This window comes from Muntiacus reevesi, chromosome 2 (genome assembly GCF_963930625.1).
Source record: "Muntiacus reevesi chromosome 2, mMunRee1.1, whole genome shotgun sequence".
Taxonomy (NCBI): domain Eukaryota; kingdom Metazoa; phylum Chordata; class Mammalia; order Artiodactyla; family Cervidae; genus Muntiacus; species Muntiacus reevesi.
In genome coordinates this window covers 142,918,601-142,936,021 of record NC_089250.1, presented here as the reverse complement: position 1 = coordinate 142,936,021, position 17,421 = coordinate 142,918,601, and the positions used below count along the sequence as shown (strand labels likewise).

Below are 17,421 nucleotides of genomic sequence, written 5' to 3'. Positions count from 1 at the left end.
CCTAAGCTCTATTTCCTGGTTGATTAGTTTGGTAGAAGCTCTTCAGGGAACTTCAGTTGAGGGGAAGGAGGGAGAGGTAGGTTTGCTATTTTACCGTTTTTTGGTGGCTGTGATGCTGCTCTTGGCTCATGAACCCTTGGGGAAAACCTTGACTCTGCATTTTAAGAGTTTTGCATGTTTGATATCAGTAGGCCCTGGGAGGCTCATGCAGTCCCCATACCACACAAAGTAGTTCTCCTCATCTGCCAAGTAGAAGCCCCATTTTATTCCAGAAAGAAGCCGAAAGGTGGAACCTGACAGTGTGACTGCAGCAAACCAGGTCTGGCCTCTCTCTCTCTCTCACTTTAACTGGGGATCTAGGGCTCAATCCTAGCACCCTGGGAGGTGCTGTGGGTTGGGGATCCATGAACCAGGGTGGGTGGTGCACCCCGCAGTTCTTGGCTGTTCTGGAGCATCCAGGAACTAAGTGTGGGAAGATTCTGGCTTTGGCTCCCGATTGAGTTTGGAAACCTAATTGTGTTACTGTTCTGTTCTGGCACCAGAAAGGTGTAATTCCCGGTGGGAGGGATGAGCCCAAGGTTGATATAGAGGTGGGGCTGAGGGGGTGGCTCTGCTGCTGCAGTGGAGTAGTCAACCAGTGGCTCAGATGGGCGCAACGCCTCCCAGACTAGGCAAGCACAGACAGGGTTGCTTTGACTTGGCCTAAGGCAGCATATAGTGAATCCCCCAAGACATTTTGGCCTCAGCAGCAGGCAGATGGGAAACATGGACAGCCTTTTACCCATACGGGCAGATAAGCCTTTTGATCTCGTCACTCTGTGTGTTCTTTCTGGCCGGTCTTTCTTTGCCCCATCGAGGTCAGAGGCGGCTTGTGTGTGTCTGCCCAGCGCGTCGCAGAGGTCCATATTTGCATCCATGGAATCTCCTTTTGCTCTCTGTGCTTTGGCAGGAATCACAGTCGCCACTGCAGGACCCCTCTGCAACTTAACCAGCCTTGCTCTCGCTTCTTTACCCCAAAGAGAAGGGCCTGGAGCAGTCGAAATGCCTGACGCTGTCAGGGCAAACAGGCGAGCGACTGGTGCAGCCTCGACTCCATGGCTCAGGGGCTTTAGCGTCGGGGTCGCAGCTAGAATCGCCCTCCCCAGAGCCTTACTGGGAGGGAAGTAAAAATAAGACGTCCTGCCCGTACCCCAAATGTTACAACGGTATAGTTTCGATCCCTCCCTCTGATTCCCGAGCCTAGAGGGTTAAATCAGGAGGGTACAACACCACCCCTTCCTCCTACTTCCCGCCTCCCCCCCCTTACCCCCTTACCTTTAAAAAGTTTAAAAATGTCTGCAGTCGAAATCTCTTAAAGGGGCGGTGCTGGTGAACGAGTACTCTTGGCACGAGTCTCTGAGAAGGCTGGCTAGGGGCGTGAGTTCGCTCCACCAGCACCAAAACACTGAAGAAAAAAAAAAAAAAGAAAGAAAAAAGGGAGAGAGAGCTCAAGAGAGGGGGGGAAAGGAAGGGAAAAAAAAGCGGGGTGGGGGGGGGGGAAGGCAGACAGACACACACTTTAGATAAGGACAATTAGTCACCAGCGAGACCCTGTAGGAAGGGAGGTTTAAATCAGAGGGATTTAATGAGGGTGCTCTGTGCCTTCCCTGAAGCCATGCCCTCCAGCAACTCCCGCCCCCCCGCGTGCCTAGCCCCGGTGGCTCTCTTCTTGGCTCTGTTGCTCCATCGCTCCCTTTCCTCCCAAGCTGGAGACAGGAGACCCTTGCCTGTAGACAGAGCTCCAGGTATGAAGGAAAAGACCCTGATTCTACTTGATGTGAGCACCAAGAACCCAGTCAGGACAGTCAATGAGAACTTCCTCTCTCTGCAGCTGGATCCGTCCATCATTCATGATGGCTGGCTCGATTTCTTAAGGTAAGGCAGGGGCTTCGATGGATCATTTTTTTTTAAGTAGCAACCCCCACCCCTTCCTATTCCCCCCATTCCAAAGGGGGAAGAAGAAGAAGAAAATGCACCAGGCGGATCTCTCAAAGAGAAGAAAGGTTTTCCTCCTCCAGGAATATTTGCTGTGAGGCTGTAACTGGTGATTGAGAAAAGCAATGTTTTCTATTAAGATGCACATGTTTGCAATGCAGAAGGCATTTCAGAAACTTATCAGTTATGACTGAAAAAATGTTGTGCTTACATATATCCACAATTAGCCTCCCGGACTCCTTCTGAAGAGAAACAAGAGGTTCAGGGTAGTTACAAAAGCGAAGAAAAGATCCGAGAGGAATGGGTGTGTGTGAAAGAGTGCGTGTCTGCGTGTGTCTGTGAATGTTTAAGCGGGATTCGCACGAAAGTGGAATTTTCCACGGAAAGATCGTTTCGTCAGTTCTCTCCCACTCCGAGACAGAGAATCAATCTAGGCAGAGGCTTGAGCGGTCGGCAAATTGGTTCGGATTTTTAATTTTATATCCTTTGCTATCCTCTCCAAACTTAAGAAGTTTGAAAGATACTTTTAATAGACCGAACGGTCCCCCAGTCCCTCCTCCTTAAATCTGCGGTAACTGCATAGCTTGGTTTTTCTTGAAAGGAAGAAAGAAAAGAAAGAAAGGAAAAACCCTCGCTGCGGTCATAGCGTATATAAGGAGAGCGGAAAGGGTCCTAGAAATACTCTAGGGATGTTTCGGAGGTCTGAATCTCGCACCGGTGGATTAGAAAGCCGGGAGATTTATAATCGTGGACTCTTAATTGGGGCGCACCCTCTCCCCTGTTATTACTGTTCAGCAGTTAGGCAACCACGATCCCTTCACAACAGGGAGAGAGTTGCATTGTAAAAATAAATAAATAAAAAATAAATTGTCTACAATGTCGAATACAAGTGTTGAGTTTTAAAAAATTCCCTCCAAATTGGAGCTCAGCAGTGGGCTCCCTCCAAGAGCTCCGAGCGCTCAGTCTCACTTCTCTGCCCTGAGGCCGCGTCCGCCGTGCGTCTTTCGTGAGTATCTTTTACTCTCCCCGAAATTCGAGTTTGCTTCTCGTGTGCGCCCGCCCCTCAGTTCTCCGGGTCTCCGCTGACTTCGGCCGGGCGGGCGGACGCTGCAGGTAGCGGGAAGCGCAGTTTGGGGCGTTTCTTCCACGTGGAGCGAGCGTTGCGGGAAGGCTGAGTGCTTGCTGCTGCGGCTGCCGAGGCCGTTTCGGTTCCTGCCCGCGCCTCCGCTGGGAGGGCGGGAACAGCTCTGCGCGGCCCGTATTCCTCTTCGGAAGCTCTTCCTTGCAGCAGCGCGCGTCTTTGAGCTCGTCCGGGAAGGGAGGGGGGAGCCCCGCGGGGGGGCTGGCGACTACACTCCCTACTTGCATCGCGGTTCTCCAGTTGCGTGGACTCCTTTGGAGTTCTTTTGCTTCTTAAAAACAACAACAAAACCTTTACTGTCCTCGCTAAATGCTTGTCGCAGAAAAGATTGTGGAAGGCGGCTTTTCGGGAAAGGAGCCGTGGCGGGGCGTATTTGCATTGGCTGTGCAGGCTTCCGGCTGGATGGTTGCTGGAAACGCCGGTTCCGCGGGGCGGACTCGCGCGGCGATCTCCTCTGCCAGCCGTGGGCCCACACGACGCCCGATTGCGCCCGCCAAGTAACGCAGTCCTGGTCTCCACGGCCAAGGGATCCTTCTCCCTACTGGGACTTCTCTGGGCGGCCACAGCTTTTGTCAGAAACTCTGAAACCGGAGTCTCCGTTGTTCCCCCACCCCCTTCCTATCCGCCGTCTTCAAGATACTCTTTAGTACCATTTGGATTTGGATTTTCAGAACCTGAACCAGAAAAGCGTTAAAAATAACTTAGAAACCCGAAACTCAATAGCTGATGCCCTTAGCATTAAGCGCATCCGCATTGCTAGTTCTCTGCGCCTTTCCTAATTAGCAGCGTTTGGCTTAAAAAAAACCTATTTGTGGAAATCCTGAACCTAAATAGCTGTAAATACCATTGTTCCTATGCTCTTCAGAGTCTGCTGCGACGTGCACGTTCCACATTTCGGCAAACTTCACTTTCCTCAGAGCTTCCAAATGAGCCCAAGTGGGAAGGGAAAAAGATGGAACCCAACTGGCGGGTGGAGAGAAGGTCGTTACCTTTCCTGAGATCTGGCTGAATTATCAGCCAGAGACATTGCTTTTACTGTGGAAGGCGGGTGTGGGAAGTGTTCTCAGAAAGACAAGGATTTGGGAGATGCATGCAGTTGTTACAAGGTAGTGGAAAAGGAAAATCAACTTTGGCGCTGGGAAAAAAAAAGAAACTTGATGTCAGGTGCCTGGTCTGAGAGAAAGGAGGGTTTCACCTTCTGCATAGAGGTTGCGGTTGCCCCTGGGGCAGAGGAGGCAGATTCCCTCTTTCAGCCGAGGTTTGGCAAACGTCGGAGCCCGAGGTCCCTGCGCTGCGCGACTCCTTTCGGTGCGCTTTCCCGGCAGGGGCAGAAGCCCAGCAACTGCGCCTTAGTCCCGCATTCTCAGCAGAAGCGTACCCCCACCAATGCACACACTGTTAAAAAAAACAGTCTAACTCTTTGTAAATACTGCCTTCGGTGAGCACCGTCGGGGTGCCTGAGGGAGGGGGCCGCGACCAGCTGGGCTCAGGAGGCGCAGCGCCGGGTACCTCGGCCCAAAGCTGGGCGGGGTAGGGTGCCAGGCGAAACTCCACAGAGAATGGAAAGAGGGATTTGCTGGTGCCCTGCGGCCTCTCGCTTGTCCCCCGTATCCTTTCCTTTCTCCTTCTCTACCCCTGCAGCTCCAAGCGTCTGGTGACCCTGGCCCGGGGACTTTCGCCCGCCTTTCTGCGCTTCGGGGGCAAAAGGACCGACTTCCTGCAGTTCCAGAACCTGAGGAACCCGGCAAAAAGCCGTGGGGGTCCCGGCCCGGATTACTATCTCAAAAACTATGAGGATGGTGAGAAACTTGGTTCCCACTTTTGTTGGGTGGGTAAAGTTTGGGGAGTGCGGGGGAGCAATCTGCGTGCGTGTGTGTGTGTGTGTGTGTGTGTGTGTGTGTGTGTGTGTGTGTGTGTGTGTGTGTGTGTGACACAGGAGTGTGGGAATTCTGAAGTGATTAGGTAGAGGGGGCTCCTCAGGGTCTCCTTGTCCAGGCTCCTGGCTTTTCTTGGGCGGCTGTCTCAGACAGGCCCAGTACTAGTAGCCAAAACTTCTGGCTGACTAGTCCTGTGGGGAGAAGGTTCAAGGAATTTCTTGAGAAAATTCTTTCAGGTTGGTAGGCTGTTAAAGGGTCAGGGTCACGTTTCATTTTGGAAATTATAGGAAAAGTTGCCTTTTGTTTTTCTTATTCCTTGCTTTCCTGAGATGAGGCTACCCAAGTCTTCAGCCGTTTTTAAAATCCACTGAAATTTTCTGGAATAATCCCTTTTAGATTGGTCCCTTGTTGGAAAGGTTTGAAAATCTTTGCAGTGAGTTCTCCTTTAGACTGCCTAATCTCAGAGTCACACTTTCCCACCCCCTGTTTCAAAATGGAATTATAACTGCCAGCTTTTCCTGCCAGGATCAGAGTTGAGTGTTGGAAGGCCTTTGAAAACTCTGAATCCTATTCTAATATGAGAGGCCAGTCTTTTTTTTAAATATACGAACAGTCTTATTTTTACTAGGGAAAAGTGAAAATGGTATTTAAAAAAAATTGTTTAGAGGGTTTGGTTTTAATATCAATGAACTTTCTGTGTGGGTAAAATAGGCAAGATGGCAATTGTTGGGTCTTCAGCCACTAAGGTTGTTTAGATTGCATAGAAGAAGCATTAGTGTCCATTCCTGGAGGGCTATCTCTGCCCTGCTGTCCCTTTTCATAACTGAGCTACAGTTTTATTTTTAAAGGGCTTAGGGACGTGTTCTCAGAGCTCCCTGGATTTTGTTACATCTTGTCCTTATAAATCAGCAAAACGAGGAAAAGCCTGTTGTATTTTCTGGGACTTTCACTGAACAGGAATTTTGGAGAGTTGGGATCTGTTTCAAGGTTGGCTGAGAAACATTTTTTTTTCTAAGTGTCAGATGAGAAAGAGGGCAAGGCTGAGGCTTCTTGAGTTTGAATCCTGAATCAGACTTACTCTTTTACAACATTTGCCAAGTGTGTGGATGTTTAAGGCTACATCTTTTCAAAGGTAAATGTCATTGCTATGAAAATGTGGATTGCAGGTAGACTTTGCTGTCACTCAGCATAAAATGCTGAAAGCTAAAAGATAATCCTGAGCAGCAGCTCTGATGGTAATTTGACCCGGTGCTTTTTAGCTCCCAGGGTCACTGTCAGCTTTGTGTTCAGGTATAAGAAGGGAGGATATTAATGGTTTTCCTGATGAAACTGCTCTTCTTTGAGTCCATTTGAACTACTACTTCTTTAGTTTGTGAAAAAACTTGTAAGAATCCCAGGAACCACTCTTGGGGGGGAGGGGACTATTATAAATTTAGGAATTAGCCTTTTTCTCCTAAATTTGTACCTAGGATTATATTACCTATTCACTGAGAATGGGAGATCTGCTTAAAATGAAGGTTACAATTTGTTTCCGTTTGTGAAAGGAGAAAGTGGGCATCATGGGGAGAAAGGAAATTGGTAGAAGGCCGTGCCCCATAAAACTTCATAGAGTTAGGAAAAAATCAGAAATGGAAAAGATCTAAGAGGTCATCTTTATTCCTTCCACCACTACAGGGGCCAGTACAGGATCATTCCATATGGAATCCTTTTCTTGTCTTGTCCAACATGGTATTAAATATCTCTAGGAATGTAGTTTTCACCACTCTTGTGGGAGAACGTTCTTCTGTCCCATAGGTTTTTGTCAGTAAATTTCTCCTGAATTTTCCCTTTATATTCTCCAAATATGTGAATGTTCCTTTTTGCATTGTTTTAGACATTTATCTTCAAAATAATTTCTTTGTTGTAAATGTCAGCTTCAAAAAAAGGTTTCCTCTTAGCTGTTTTTTTTATCTAGACTACCTGGATTTAATTCTTTTAAAACTTTCTTTAAAGTCAGTCCTTTCAGACACTAATCTGTTTTATTGCTCCTAGCTGAACTCCTTTTGATTTATGTCTCCCTGGTAATAAGATGCTCTGAACTATACCAGTATTTGAGGCCTTTGCGCAGCTAAAGAGAGTAGGAATGCCCTGTTTCTGTCCTTTGATGCTCATATATCCTTAAATCACCCATATTGTCTTTGTTGTTACATGTTGTATTGCAGAATTAAAGGCAAAAATGGTTTTGGTACAGGCTCAGCAATTTTGCAAATATTATGCTTCAGTCATCACTTTTCATCCAGTGATAACTATCATCATAATGAGCTTCTTAAAATAATTAGGTTTTCTCAATAAATGGCCGTATAATAGGGCCATTTGGGCATAGTACCTATTTTTTTTAAAAAAAGAGATGTATTGGCTTAAACATAGTATAGAATAATAACATACATTTTGAATAATTAGATATAGCTACTGGCACATGGTGAAACTGAGTGACATAGGGAGGAGAATATGGAACTTGGATTCAGAAAACCTGTATTTCAGGCCTGACTCTATCACTTATGAATATGTGGCCCTGGGCTTGTTGCTTCTGTATAATATATGGATGATGATAATACCTGCTGCGCATTGCTTTTGTGAGGGTTCTGAGAGGTAATGTGTATAAAATATTTTGTCAACTGCAAAGGCTAAATATGAAGACTAAATATTCCTACTTTTATTAAAAGCAGCTTCAGAACATTTATATTTAACATTTTAAAGTGAAATTAAGAAGTAAATAAAATGCAGTAGACCAAAGTTTATACAGAAGAAAGGAGATAGAATTAGGGAATTGTTTGAGAGGATTAAGAAAATGTAGGGAGAATTCTCTTTAAGAAGTAGAGGTGGAGAACATAAGAGTGCCTATTTTTTGTGTGTGTAGTAATGAGAGAAGAGACTAATATTTAGTTTTGTTATATACTAACATTTAAATGAACTGATACCCAACTTGGGTAAGGTACACTTCTCTGGTTAATGCATTCATATTGCTACCTTGATGTGATTTTTTGTTTTTGTTGTTTTTCCCTGAACTAACTGAGCAATTAGCAAGTCATGTGGCTTGTATTTTCTGAATACTTTTAAAGCATTTTAAGGCAGCTGCATTTCCTCTTTCTATCACTTTGGGAACTTCTCTAGTTAGTCCTTTAATACAGTTACCTATTCTACTTTAGCATAGGCAACTTGAATTTCATGCAAACATGATGGAAGAAATGAAAATAGGAAATAGAATTATTCTTCATACTTTGGGGTCTTACTCTTTGCCTAACTTCCTCTGGGTTCTATGTGATGTTATGCTATTCTTGCTCCTAACAAAGAAATCATAGGTTAATCTTTTGTTCTTAAATTTATTTTGCTACTGTCTGCTCCTGTTTGTTATATATTCAGTGTGCTTTGTTTGTGTGCCTGTCTCTCTACTGCCATAATCATATCTTTAATCAAGATATATACCATTTGTTGTGCACATCAAAAACCAGTTTAATATTTTTAAAATATCACCTTCATTATGTCACTCTTTTGCTGGAAATCTTTTGATTATTTTTGGATTGCTTACAGGAAATGTTCAAACTCCTCAACTTGCCATTCAAAACCTTTTTAAAATCTCAGCTTATCTTTTGTACTCTTATGTTTTCATATACCTTTTATTGCAGCCTTGCTTGATTTTCACTGTTTCCTTAAAACACCTTTATCTCAACCCGTTGTGTTCAGCCATTCTGTCTGTGCTTTAAATGCCTTTTTCTTGGCTTTGTTAAAATCTTACTACCCACTCTACCCAATTCTTCAAGCCTTTATTTCCACAAGCCTTTCCTGAACAGGTCATTTCATAGTTATCTTTTCTTCCTTTGGATGGTTTTGCAACTTTCTTTCTTTTGGCCCCTTCTGTTTTGTTTTACTTTTTAATAGAATGTAAATTATTAACAGGAAGGGACCATATCTAATTGTTGCATATCCCAAAATGTCTAGCATTCTGTCTGACACAGAGTAGAACTTCAGCAAATATTTCTGGATGCCTACTAGGTTAAAAGCATGTTAAAGGCACTGGAAAAATGGAGGTTGCCAATGAAGAAATGTGTAAACACATACATAAAGATTCTATTTATTTTTTACCTTCAATGCATTTTCCCATGAAGTCCATTCTTAATATTTATTTTAATGATATACTTCATTATTTTAACTGTGTTCTCTTTATCTTTGGTAGTCTAAGTGCTTTGGTTTAATACTGTTTGCTAAATCAACTTTACCACCTGATTTAAAGTCTTGCACTGGACTCACACTTTTTTTTTTTTTTTTTAAATCATATCTGTTTCTTTTTTGCCTTTACTTTAGCTTTGCTTGGTTGACCTTTCGTAGTTTCTACATCTAATTTTCCAACTCAGTTTAATAGTACCTTTTCACAAATTTAAATGTTTTCAATTTTCATTTCCTGAAAATTTTTGCTTCTGAGAGCTTCTGAAATCCTAAATAATGAATGTGGAGTACACTTTGTAAACTCTAAGGCACTATACAGCTAATATTATTGTTCTCCTTTCTCCAGGAGGTTTTCCTAGTTTTAGTAGAGATGAGGTAGTTAATTCTTTGTCTTTCTATTCTCAGTCCATCCATCAGGACATATGACATAACAGCACAACTGCCAAAATACGTTATTAGCCTTGAACATACACACTTAGCACTATCTCACTTTATTTTACATAAATGTTTCTTGAAATTCAATTACATTTAACAATTCTTTATTGATTACCTGATCTGTGTTTAGTTTGATGCTGGACAAAATGGCAGGTTATCAAACAAGTAAAAGATACAGTACCATATCAACATTAGAGCACAACTGTAATTATTGCTGTAGGCAAGATCCACTAATCAGTATTAAAATAAGTAGGCATAGTTTTATGGCAAAATGGGATATTTGCATAGCATCAAAACATTTCTCTCATAGTATTAATTAATTACTGTGGAGGCTTTAGCATATGACCACCAATTTGATACATTTAGGATGTGGAGCTTCTGTTCTCTGCTTGAATGTGGGCTGGATTTAACAACTCGTTTCTAAAGAAGAGAGTCTGTAAGGGGGAAAATAGTAACTTTACAGTGGAGAAGCTGTCAGATATCATTTCAATATCACATATTAGTGATCAAGATTAACATCAGCAGATGAGTCATGTTGATATCATATATTCCCTGATATCATGTGATGAGAAGGACACTTTACCTTTGTGATATTTCCTCAAATCCATAACTCTCTGTAAATATGAGAAAACACTAGTCAAATTGAAGGATACCCTACAAAATACTTGACCTTTCCCCTTCAAAAGATCTTGTGTCAGCTATCAATGATCTAATGACTTGTTAATGAGATAACATTTATAATGATAAAACTGAAGAGTAACACAAAGATAATGTAGAATATAGAAGGGCTAAGTGGAACAAAATAGTTTGCCAGAGCGTAACAGGGATAATAGAGATGAGTACTGGCTGGACTTACGTGGGATTTAGGTTGGGCCTTGTGAAGTATAGAGATGAGGAAAAAGGGTATTTCATTCAAAGGAAAGAGCATGAGGCAAAGCTGAATTATGGATCTGGGCAATAAGGAAACCACCCTGCCTAAATAGAAGGTACATGTTAGAAATTATATTAGTTCATATTGCTAGAAGCATAACATTTCTTTTTATAGAAGCCTATTTGCATACTTTTGTTAATTCAGAAATGTTTATAATTTAAATTATGAAAAGCAAATATTAGAAAATACTCTAAGAAAACCTCATTTTTCTCGAATGTCTAGTTTGGATTTAAAGAAGTTCTAGTGTAATGTATTTTTGTTAGCTTCAAAATATGTAATTAAAAAAGAAAGTACATGTGGAAGAGTAAAGTTTTGTTGGGTAAATCCAGATCAGATGATGGGAATGTTGAATTTTAAGCATAGTAAAATGGAATTGGCCCTATAGGAAAATAGAGGCTATTATAAATATTTTTACTCTATTGGAGAAGGGAAGGACATGTTTTCAACATGTCCCTGGACAGTGACCCTTGCCCTTCCCCATTCTTCTTTTCTAAATCATTGCACACATTCATATACTTTAGCTAAAGTGTATTACAACTGCACTGGATGAGGTTTGAGTTATGAAGCATGTTTGAAGGACAGATTATTTATTTATTTATTTATTTTTGAAGGACAGATAATTTAAAACTAAATTATTAATTTGGTTCTTATAGGGTATATTAAGAAAAGGTTTTAGGATTTGCTTGATAATTTTTATCACTCCTCTTTTATAGAGTAAAAACAGGCTACTATTTCATGTTTATTCACTCGTGAATTTACTCATTAAAAAGGAAGCTAGTTCTAGGCTCATTTGGTGCTGAGGCTGAGAAGATGAATGAGGCCCAGGTACAGTTGTCAAATTATATACTCCTGACCTCTTATCACTTCAAAGTATCAGCCAATAAGTTTCTAGAGATTTTCTAGGCCAAGAAAAGCCTCCATTCCAAGGTCAGCATTTAGCATTTCATGATTTGTCTGCCAGCAACTTTAGAAGGATTTGACACAATTTAATATTGTATTAAAGGGTGTCAGAAATTTTCTGAAGTTTTATGTGTATTTTATTCTGCCTTTTGGAAACAGAGTGGATGTGTTTTCTGTAATTTTTGAAATTTGCTAGCCAGGTCTGGAGTGCTAGTTGCAGCTCACTATATATACCCCTGTGAATTTGAATGTGGTATCTCACAAAGATAGTTATCATGCCATTTGGTCACAGTTTAGTAATTGTGGATCTATCTAGTGCTGGAAGTGGTAGAGAAGAGATCTGAAAGAGATCTGAAAACTCTGGTCTACTGCTTGTAGAGCTGACTTAATTTCAGTGAATCAGAAAATAGACGTTTCAATCACAACCACATTTGCATAACTTATCACTTGATAATTGGGTACAAAGTTAATCCACAGATTGTTGTGTGTTCCTGTTGTGTTGCTGTTGCCAATACCAGATATCACTATTTCTCTTGCCATATTTATTTACATCCTCTCTTCTGTTCTCCCAAGGCCTCCTAGTGGCATGGGTGCCTCATGGAAGAAAAGAAATTTCTTTCAAAATTCCATGGGCCTCTTCAGCCTGCGAGTCACATGGTCTGGGTTTGTAGAGGCAGGAGCCTCTTCTGAGACTCCTTCATCAAAGTGGATTAGATGTTAAGACGTCTTAACGTCTGTGCTTCTTAGTACCTTTAGCTGTTTCAGTTTGTGAGCAATGGACTGGAACTCTGAACAGTGTGTGTATATATATGAGACAGAAAGAGATAAAAATAGAGAAACAGAGAGTATGAATACATGAGTATGAAAGAATTTTTCGTGTTTTGTTTTTTTGCACTTGTCCACGGATAGTGATGTAGACAAGTAAATACACGTTTGCGGACTAGTAGCTGTTACTGTGGAGGTTCCCTGGTGGCTCAGACAGTAGAAAATCTGTCTGCAGTGAGGGAGACCTGGGTTTGATCCCTGGGTTGGGAAGATCCCCTAGAGAAGGAAATGGCAACCTACTCCAGTATCCTGCCTGGAGATTCCATGGACAGAGGAGGCTGGCAGGCTATAGTCCATGGGGTCCCAAAGAGCTGGACACAACTGGGTGGCTAACATAGCTAGTACTATAGAAGGTGTAGAAATCTTGTTGGACTCCTTTGTCTTTTGGTTTCATGATCAGTTTTCTTCACTTTAGTACAGTGGAAGACTGTAATTTTGCTTAATTCAATACATGTTTTTTGATTATAAATCATATACCAAGCTTAGTGTCAGACACTGTGGCTACCCAAGAGGAATAGAATATGAACCATACTCTTAAAGTGCTCTGGTCTTACATATTCAATATAATTTCTCAATGGTCTTGAGTATCATGTTTCTATTTTAATCAGACTAATCTTTGTCAAGTCTTTCCACTTTGCTCACCTTATACCCTTTACCTTGAACACTGATTTTCTGTCTTGAATTAAAATTTTTATTTGTCCTTCAAAGCTCTGCCCAAATTCCCCTTTTCATTAAGGTTTCTGCTGGGCCAGTCCTTATTAATCCTCCCTCATTCTCTAAATTTTTCTGAAATTCTTCCCTGAATACTTGATCTAATTTAGTCCAAGTGCCCCAGAATTTATGTTTGATTGACTTAAGCAGACATCATTTTTGTCTCTAGGAATTTAAAATTAAAACACACTGTGATTGATATACACATAAAAATCCACATAGAGATAACTATCATCACATTGCATGGAACAGACACATGAAGTAAAACAAAGTATTTGTATTATTTACAAATCTTAATACATGTATTTTGCTTTTTGTGTAGTGAAGAATGAAGAATGAAAAATATAAACTGCATATTTAGAAAAGATGGGGTACATATCTGTATCTGTATGTTTGAATTGAGGGATTTGGAAATTGAACCACCACCTTATTTTTTACTTGCTCTGGAAAGGTGAAAACACCTTGAAAGATGGAAGATGAGATTGGAAAGCTGGGAAAAGGTGAATTGCTCAGATTTGGGTTATTATCTTAGAAATACTATGGAAGGATGAATATTTCCCTGCAGCTTAATAAGAATAATAACATAGTAATATTATCTAACATTCTTGGGTGCTTCTTATGTGTTAAGTACTATTTTAAGGAATTTACATAGATTAATATTTAATCTTATCAGCCCTATGAAGAAAGTAGTATTTTTCCCACTTGACAAATGGGGAAACTGAGGCACAGAATAGTTAACTTACCCAAAATCACCGAGGTAAAGAGTTGCAGAGTGGGGACTCAGTGACATCACTCGTTAAATCTGAAGGCTTAAGCAGAGCCTGTGTTAATGAACTTGTTTTTCTACTAATTAAATGGGTCATTGTGTAAGTTGTTAACTTTCCTAAAGTCTTTATTATCCATAAAATGAAGAAAATGGGTCACAGTGTTTGCTTGGGGCATCTAATTCTAAGATTCTGTGAGTTAGAGATCTCCTCAGACATACAAGGTGTGTAGGAAAAAATAGCAGTAGGAACAGGATATGATATATTCAAAGGTTAAAGGATGTGGAACAAGTTGTAAGGGCTATAGGAGTTCAGAGAAGGAGGTTAAATGAGAGCTGGAGTAGTCAGGACAGGTGCCTAGGAGGAGAGATCTTGATCTGGCCTTAAGGGTAACTAATAATAATAATACTTAATAATAACATTTTGTTTTGAGTTCTGTTTTACATATATTATCTAATTTAATTCTTAAATCAATCTGTTGACAGACGTGTGTGTGCTCAAATGTGTATGTGAGTGTTTGAAGAAATGGGGACTCAGAAAAGACATGTCGCGTGCTGAAGGTCGTAAGATGAGTATTTAGTGCAACTAGGATTAGAACCCAGTCCTGTTTTCTCTACACCATGCTTAGATAAGAGAGATCCAGTCTTTGATTTATTCACTAATTCATTTATTTGTCCATTCATCTATCAGGCACTCAGAAGCCCTATACCAAGTATCATGGGACATTAAAAAGAAATGTGTATACATAGACCCTCCCATGAGGGTATTCAAAGGTCTGGTGGGTTAGGATACAAAATATGTGTTAGGAAAAACAAAAGAATAATCACAGAGAGACACACGAGCAATTGAAAAAGGTGGCTGTCACCTTTTATAATGTGTTTGTGTGCTGGGGTCTAGTTTAGTCTCAGGTTCTTTTTGTTTTTTGTTTTTTTCTCAGGTTTTTTTCGAACTATTCTTCATTGACAAACTTCTGGACAGGTTGCAGAATGTCATTTTTGTAGATTTTGCATCTGAATCTCAGAATCCCTTGAGATTGTAATCCAAACGCAGAGTGAGGTTAGAACTAGTTCAGAGAATGACACAGAGTGGAATTTCTAGAGCACTGTGTGGACGCCAGTATCACTGAGACTTCCAACAAAGAAATTAGAAGCCTTTAAGTTCAGGCATTCATTAGGAATCACAGTGTACCCAGTGAAAGGGATTCATTTACCACAGAGGAGGCCCATACTGAGTAAGCAGAGGAGCTGGAAATAGAACATGAGCTTTTGGTGATGGTCACTAAACCATGCACATTTAACAAAATGTTTGTAATCACCATTGAGATAAATCTTGATGTGTCTCTCAGTACCCTAATGGGCTTCCCGGTTGGTGCTGGTGGTGAAAAACCTGCCCGCCAATGCAGGAGATGTAAGAGATGTGGGCTCAATTCCTAGGTTGGGAAGATCCCCTGGAGGAGGGCATAGTACTCCAGTATTCTTGCCTGGAGAACCCCATGGACAAGGGAGCCTGGTGGGGTACAGTCCATAAGGTCGCAAAGAGTTGAACACGACTGAAGCTACTTAGCATGCATATGCACAGTGCCCTAATATGTATACTCTTCATCCAAAGGTTTTATTTCTTTGCTGCTGCTGCTAAGTCGCTTCAGTCGTGTCCAACTCTGTGTGACCCCGTAGACGGCAGCCCACCAGGCTCCCCTGTCCCTGCGATTCTCCAGGCAAGAACACTGGAGTGGGTTGCCATTTCCTTCTCCATGAAAGTGAAAAGTGAAAGTGAAGTCGCTCAGTTGTGTCCGACTCTTAGCGAACCCGTGGACTGCAGCCTACAAGGCTCCTCCATCCATGGGATTTGCCAGGCAAGAGTACTGTAGTGGGTTGCCATTGCCTTCTCCTATTTCTTTGCAATTGTTGGAAAAAAAAAGAGGTTGTGGACTTACTTGCCTGTCCATTATAAATCCTCTAGAAAGAGTAGACTCAGGTTAAATTCACTGAGTTGTAGATTCAAAAGAAACTACAGTTCAGGTTTAGCCAAAGTATAACCCATAGGTGAAACTAAACATGTAACCTGAAACCATTAGAAAAATAAATGCTATTGTTTCATGAAACATTTGTAGAAGCAAATGAATGGTACCCCAGTCCAAAGGTCAGGATTTTCAACAACTTGCTATAGAAAACTTACACTTATTAAATGTCTTCACTAGGGGTTTTTGTGTAGTGGATGACTGAGGTCTTTTGTTTCTTCTATTTTCCTTGTGGCAATAAAGTTGAAATTTAGAAAGCTTTCAAAATGAAATTTCTCATAGAAGTTATAACCACAGGTTTTAAGTTTTCATCACCTAAATGTGGAACAGAACGATTGACAATTTGCGGGGGAGGGAAAGAGAGATTTGAGGACACATGTGGTGTGCATCAAGAATCAGTGTAAATCAGGAAGGTATGGTGAGGGGGATTTCCTGTGTTACAGACCTGCTGAAATAATGCTCCCCCACCTGCCATCAGTACATTCCAAATTAAGGTGCTGGCCTTTGCTGATACCTTGCAGGGATGGTGTGCCCCTTAACCTGACACATTGTAGTTTCCTTGATGCTTCAATCAACAGTTGGCTGCTAGGAGAGGTCATCCTGGGGATAATGTGTTACTTTGATTGTGTCCTTTCTTTTGTCCTCATGAGTTTGGCTGGTACATACCCGTGGGGCCAGACAAATATTTTGTTGTTTTTTTTCCCTTGCTGTAGGACAGTTCATTTCCACATTTCCAGTCTGATAATAATAACTACCAATTATTGAGCACTTATACATCCCAAGTACTAGGCCAAAAGCTCTTCAAAGGTGATCAGATTTTTTGTTCCTCACAACCCCTATCTTGTTTGGTAGAAGCTTAGAGAAGTTATTCAGTAGTTCTGAGTTCTGGCTGCATTCCCCTAGTTAGGGGAGCTTTAAACATTATTGGGTCCTAGGCTAATTAATTCAATTTCTGGTGGAGCCAAGGCTTTGTGATTTTTTAAAATCTTTTTAGAATCCAGGTGGTTCTAAAGTGTGCACCAGAGTAAGAATACCTGGGTGAAGTGATTTGCATGAGGTACTCCAGCAGGTCTGCTGTGGAGTTCAAGTGTAGACAGTCTGAGTCTAGAGACCAGGCATGGTCAGCTCTGCTTCAGTGTGCATGTAAATCACCGGGGGATCTAGTTAAAAATGAGACTCTGCTTTTTCAACAAACTCCCAGGTCTTGCCCATGCTGCTGATCTGGGTACCACATTTGGAGGAACTAGGCTTTGCTACTGGTTACTAGTACTAGTACCTATGGTAGCCAGAAGGGGTAAATGTTCTCTGAAAGGCAGCAGCAAGACGGATAGCTGGGAGGGGCTTCTCAGATGGCAGAGATCATAGGCTGATTATATAGATTTCTCAGAGTTTTCCGAGGGCTAAATAACCTGTTTCGGGTTATTTTCCTGTTCCTGAGATCCTTGGAAGTTTAAGACTGGCAAAACTAGTTAAAACATCACTTGTTGAGGTGCTTTCATTTATTAGTCAGATACAGATGTGAGTTGTAATTGTTAAATTGGTCTTCTTTCAAAACCTTCTCCTCCTCTTTTTTTAGGGAGGCTGAAAGAGGAATTCAGAGATGAGAAGTTACAAGAAATCCAGGAATTTTAAATTAAATACTCATT

General features: G+C 41.5%; 1 protein-coding gene across 1 annotated transcript in view; it reads left to right on the top strand.

The window, feature by feature from the left end:
* The first annotated feature begins 1,624 nt into the window (after window positions 1-1,624).
* The window catches only part of HPSE2 (heparanase 2 (inactive)), a 663,548-nt gene continuing 647,751 nt past the window's right edge, over window positions 1,625-17,421 (top strand). The window contains exons 1-2 of the mRNA XM_065920070.1: window positions 1,625-1,914; window positions 4,757-4,914. Coding sequence (XP_065776142.1) covers window positions 1,625-1,914; window positions 4,757-4,914 — 448 coding nt within the window. The remainder of the gene's footprint in view (window positions 1,915-4,756; window positions 4,915-17,421) is intronic.